The sequence below is a fragment of the Adiantum capillus-veneris genome, chromosome 20 (assembly GCF_014529385.1).
Source record: "Adiantum capillus-veneris isolate H3 chromosome 20, ASM1452938v2, whole genome shotgun sequence".
Taxonomy (NCBI): Eukaryota; Viridiplantae; Streptophyta; class Polypodiopsida; order Polypodiales; family Pteridaceae; genus Adiantum; species Adiantum capillus-veneris.
The window spans coordinates 31,983,369-31,989,362 of NC_140950.1; the positions used below are offsets into that span (position 1 = coordinate 31,983,369).

The 5,994-nt window shown below is 43.4% G+C and overlaps 1 protein-coding gene across 1 annotated transcript; it reads right to left on the reverse strand.

Moving 5' to 3' along the window:
• Positions 1-2,522: 2,522 nt before the first annotated feature.
• Positions 2,523-5,143, reverse strand: LOC147432328 (uncharacterized; the record flags this gene model as incomplete). Its single annotated transcript, XM_086491908.1, is given in 4 exon segments — positions 2,523-2,602; positions 2,714-3,067; positions 3,186-3,297; positions 5,066-5,143. Coding segments are annotated over 4 exon segments (624 nt in total), but the record flags the coding sequence as incomplete, so codon positions are not given.
• Between the last annotated feature and the right edge of the window lie 851 nt (positions 5,144-5,994).

Genomic DNA, 5,994 nt, shown 5'->3' on the forward strand with positions numbered 1-5,994 from the left:
CTTGTTTCAATGTCGACGACGCGTGCTTTGGCCGCCTTCTTTCTTTTGTTGATGTCGATGTCGTTCGATTTCTTTTGTTTTTGGTATTTTCTGGGGTGTGCGTATACGCGTTGTCGTGCTGTGACACGTACATAGTGGGAACGCATGCTACAAGATCTATCTTATAACTTTGTAGATACATAATTATCTTTCCTATAATGTACATATGCATATTTAAGTATAATAATAAGCCTTCTATCTCATCCTATTATTTTTCTCAAGGGTAACCTATCTTTACTTTACCATCAGAAAATACTATGGAAAAAGCTCAATAGCTCCGCCTCTTTAACTTGGGGCAAAAAGCATTGATTCTTTATTTCTACTATCTCATTATCATCTCACACCCTAGCTAGATCCTATATCTAGGGTAAACTCCAATATATATATATATTCTATGTATTTTTTATACTTTTCTTATATTTCTTTTTAAATAGCTACTAGGAGGGAATCAAATCCTAGTGGGACACTAGGTGGCATGATTTCAAAGATACACTTATTTTAATGCATTATTGCAAGCATGATTACAAAACTTTGTCAAGGAGAAATGTCATGCTTTCATATGGCATGAGGTGTCCTTTGGAATTAAATTAAAGTCTAGGCTAAGGGGACCACGGGAAGACTTTTGCTGCCATAAATGGACCCTATTTTGATGAATTTTTTACACAAGGTTCCAATCCAAATTGGAAAATAATTTTAAAATGAAAATCGTAGCTAATGAGCTGAAGTTTCTGCCCATATTTTTACTTTTTTATTTGGAACCACGGTTGAGGAGATATGATCAAAATACCGGACCCCAGTCTGCCCACATCATGCAGGGACAGCTCATTTCCAACTTTTCCAATTCCTATTCACACTGGCTCCTCTCTTCTTGTGTAAACCCTTGGGGGTTTCCTTCACCTATAAAAGGGGACCTCTTCTTCCTTAAAAAAAGAACTCAAGCATTCAAGCCATTGATGAGAGGAATTCGTGAGGGAGTGAGTAGTAATGCCTAATTGTACTTAGCCCCATTAACATAAGCCCAAGCCTACACTTTCTCCTAGAGGAAGACTAGCCATTCTTGTACGCTATCCTTGGAAGATCAACTCTAATCAAAAAAGGTGTTGTACTTGGCGTATCAATCAACGTTGAATTCTCCCCTCTTCTTCTCTCTCCCATCAATAATGGTGCCGAAGGGTTTCAAGTAAGATGTGTTCTACATTGATGTTTTCTTGATTTCTTGTTGTTTTCATTTTCATCTCTAATCCAACATATATATATGTATCTAATCTCATCTCCTTAACCAAACCTATCTCTCTCATTCTTAGTAATTCATCCTCTCTAGGTTCTCTTTGCTAGAGGTACGTCTCTCCCCGCAGTATCCTTATTGCCTACGGGCAAGAATAGGGCTTGGGAGGGAAACTTCTCATCTCTTCACTTCTCTCATATCTACATTTCTCACATACTATCCTAGATGAATAACCCACATGATGATCATTTCTATCGCTTTTACTCTGTACGATCTATTAGAATTAACGTATGGATTAGCCAAAAAATACACTTTCAGCAACGTATAGTGTTTCTCTTTGGCCCAGAAAGGCTTAATGAAATACTTCTATCACCGGATCCCATCATACTACCTCTCATAGACTATAACTTTTCTTTTGACGTAAGCGTAGTTATCTTGCTATGAACCAAGAGGATTTGTACACACAATTAATCCCAAATCACTAGACAAAATATATATATTATGGTAAGCACAAAACTATAATTCCAAAGAACAATTCGTAGCCTATTTGGTCAGCCAAGATTGAATGCCATTAACTCATCTATTAACCCTTTCATATTACCCATGATACGATATGACCATAGCCTTGATGTTTTCATTTTTGTATTGTTTTGACATTCTCTTTTGTGTTCTTTCTTTGTGTGTGTGAGTGCAAGAGAGAAAGAGTGAGTCTTCTTTGATTGCACTTCTTTCCAAACCCTAGTCTTCATGGCATCTATGGTTTAACTCCTTCATATAGTTTTTGTTGAGTTCTCTCACAAACTCTCACAGCCATAAGCCCGGTGCTTTCCTGGCAAGACCGCAAATTTCTCGACAGCGTGTGTGTATATGTATGTGTGTGAGTGCGGGAGTGTGAGTGAGTGTGTGTGTGTGTGTGTGTGTGTGTGTGTGTGTGTGTGTGTGTGTGTGTGTGTGTGTGTGTGTGTCGGCCAATGTGCGTGGGAACGAGAGGAAGTATATTACGTATATATATATATATATATATATATAAATATATACATATATTTTTTTTGGTGGTTCTTACTGGAGAGAACAGCGAGGATGAGAGATGGGGAGAGTGTGTGCGAGGGCGCTGTGTGTGCGGAAGGGAGGGTGTGTGTGTGTGTGAGCGCATGAGAACGCAGTGCCTACGGGCTGAGAGCGAGAGTGAGGAGATAGCGGCCTATGCACAACGCGCGAGAGAGAGAGAGAGAGAGAGAGAGAGAGAGAGAGAGAGAGAGAGAGAGAGAGAGAGAGAGAGAGAGAGAGAGAGAGAGAGAGAGAGAGAGTGAGGGTGGGGTGAAGTGGCAAGGGAGGGAGAGGGAGATAGAGTGTGTGTTGTGGCGTCTTTTTCCAATGTGCCCGCATGGGCTGGGTCCGGGAGCAAGAGAGAGAGCATGGCTCGAGTGGCCCGCATCCGACCGAGGGCAAGAAGGAGGGGGGGGGGGGGGTATAGTCAACGGAATAAGGGGGGTTTTGGAGTTTATAGAGAGAGAGAGAGAGAGAGAGAGAGAGAGAGAGAGGAGAGAGAGAGAGAGAGAGAGAGAGAGAGAGAGAGTATTTTTTCCTTATGGCGGGTTCCCACCGTGGAAGAGAGTGAGAGAGAGTGTGTGAGTGAGGGGGGGGGATAGGATAGGGAAAGAGTGGCTATGTGGAGGGGAGTGAATTGAGACAGAGAGAGGGAGAGATTCTCTCCTTTTGTCTGTGGGATCGCTCTCCCAAGAGAGAGAGATAGAGAGATAATGGGAGGGGAAGATGGGGGGGGGGGGGGGGGGGGGGGGGGGTCTGCCAGAGCTGGGAAGAAAACAGGGGGGTATGGGGAGGAGAGTGAGGCCGAAGGCTGTGTGGACGAGAGGGGAGATGGGGGTATAATATGGCGGCCCGCTAGGGCTGGGATATGGACGAGCAAAAGAGAGAGAGAGAGAGAGAGAGAGAGAGAGAGAGAGAGAGAGAGAGAGAGAGAGAGAGAGAGAGAGAGAAAATAATGGAAGAGAGAGAGAGGGAATATTACAAAACTAGCGGCCCGCTAGGGGTGTAAAACAAGAGGGAGAGAGAGGGAGGGGAGAGTGAAACCGAGGGCGGCCTGCTAGGCTGTGTTATGGACGAGCTAGGGCCGTGAGGTGGACCAGGGCATTGCCGAGTCTACCGACGGTGTTGCCAATGCTCTAGCAGAGGAAAAATAACTTTTTTTCTTTTTTTTTCTTTGATTTCTGAAAATCGGCTATCATTAGCCCTCCCCTTTTGGCTAGAGGCATTCATGTCTCTAGCTCATCTGCTTGATCATTGTTGTTGGAGGTGGCGGTTGATGGTGTATCCTCATCTGGAATGTTGATAGGTGGAGCCTGGTCAAATCGAAGAAAATAAGGTTTGAGCCTCCAACCATTTACCCTGGTTTTATGAAGTTTTCCATCAGCTTCCATAAGCTGGTAGCTTCCATTGGCACATTACTCTGAGACTTTGTAGTTGCAGTTCAATGGGCAAGATTGCTTCCTTACCAAATACCAAGTGATACGGTGTGAATCCCAAGGATGTACGGAATGAGGTTTTGTAGGCCCACAAAGCTGGTAGTAGGTACTTATCCCAGTCTCCAGGATGATTGTTTACCTGCTTGGTAATAATTTTAGAAACCATTCCATTCACATTTTCAACTAGGCCATTACATTGAGGGTAATATGGTGAAGAGTGCCTCCTTGTAATGCCAAGTTTCTGCATTAATTATCGTGCCAAGTCTTCTCTGAAACCTGGCCCTCTATCAGAGATGATTTTTAATGGTGTGCCAAACCTACAGCATATGTGCTTGTAGATGAACTTAGCCACCTCTACCGCTGTGATTCTAGTAGTGGTTGTAGCTTCTGCCCATCTAGTCATGTAGTCGACCCCCATGATGATGTAGAATTTTCCTGAGTTGGCCCTAGGTAATGGTCCTATGGCATCAATACCCCACTTTTCAAATGGTCCATATGAAAGAATAGGTGTCTGTGGTTCAGGCATAAGTGACCTAGTGCCGGCCTTTTGACACGACTTACACGTTTTGCACTAGTGGTGTACATCACGGTTGAGGCTAGGCCATATGAAGCCAGCCTGCAAGATTTTTCTACTTGTTATGTCTAGGGAAAAGTGACCACCACAAACCCCATCGCGACAGCTAGAAATTACTCCCGTGATTTCATGAGAGAGAGGGACCTTCCTGAGTATTTGGTCCTTACCCTTACAGTACAAACCGTCATTGATGAGCCGATACCTCGTGGCCTTCCGCGTCAGCCATTTCTTTTGTCCCTTTTTTAAATCTGATGGGAATTCCCCTGTTTCCAAAAAAAGCATGATGTCAGGTAAGGCATCACTACCTTGAAATAGAGAGAGCTTTAGCTTTATAGCCCCAACCAACACTTCTTGCAGTCTTTCACTTGCTAGGGCATCTGCTTCATGGTTTTGAGCCCTTGGGATATGGTGTATCTGAACTTTTTCAAACTTATCCAACAAGGTTTTTACACTGCTTAAGTGAGTCCTCAAGCTAGGATTCTTGCATGTCCATACTCCATTTACTTGCCTTACCAGAAGTAGAGCATCCCCAAATACATTAAGGCGTTGTACCCCTTGCGAGACGCACCATTGTAGACCCTTGGTTAGTGCTGCGTACTCAGCTTCATTGTTAGAATGTGAATCTAACAATTGGCCCAACGAAAATACCTTTACCCCTTTGTCATCAAAGACCACTATGCCAGCTGCTTTGTCGGACGCTTGCTTGTAGGCTCCATCAAAGTAGAGAGTGTGTGCTCCTTCTACCATCGGTGGTATTGGAAGTAATCGAACTTCTTCCCCTTTAGATTGATTCTCCTTCCTTTCAAAGACTTGGTAGGTCATGAGTCCCCCCAAGATTTCCCTTGTCATGTTTTCCACCTGTACCGTGTAGTCAAATTCTTGTAGACGAACTAGCCATTTAGTAATGCTAGCAGACACATCCATGTGTTGTACAACATAGGGAAATATCTCATCCGTGGTTAGAATCACAAGTTGCTTAGGTATCAAATATGACCTAAACTTTGTAGTTGCAAATCTAAGAGCTAGGACTAAGTGTTCCACATGGGTGAAACCTTTCTCTGATGTTGTCATTATTCGACTAGAGAAGTAGATTGGCCTCATGAAAGATGTCGTTGTATCCTTTTGGAGTAGCACAGCCCCCAATGAGTCATCACCCACACTTGAGGTGACATAGAATTTTTCACCCCACTTAGGTGGTGAGATAGTTGGCAGGGTGGCTAAGACCTCCTTTATCTTGTTGTAGTGATGTTCGCTCTCCTCGTCCCAGGTGAAAGTTGATTTTTGAGTGAGCTGTTGCAGTGGTAGAACAAGTTGTGATAGTAGATGTATGAATCTACTCAAGTACCTCACTTTTTGTAAAAAAGAGACTAGTTGACGTGCAGTCGTTGGTGAAGGTAGGGCTATGAGTGCGGACACCTTACTTGGGTCGGCGTTGATACCTTTTGCTGAAATTTCATGGCCTAGTAAAATGACTTTACTCTCCCTAATGTGGCATTTATCCACATTTAATTGCCCGGCTAGGCTTTTCAACCTGGCCAAACCTTTAGTTACCTTTTCTAAGTGTGAAATGCGAGAGCTATATATACAAAAATCATCAATGAACACTCTTATGGATGTTCCAAAGAACGGTTGAAAAACATATGTGACATATCTTTGGAATGTGGCAGGTGCAT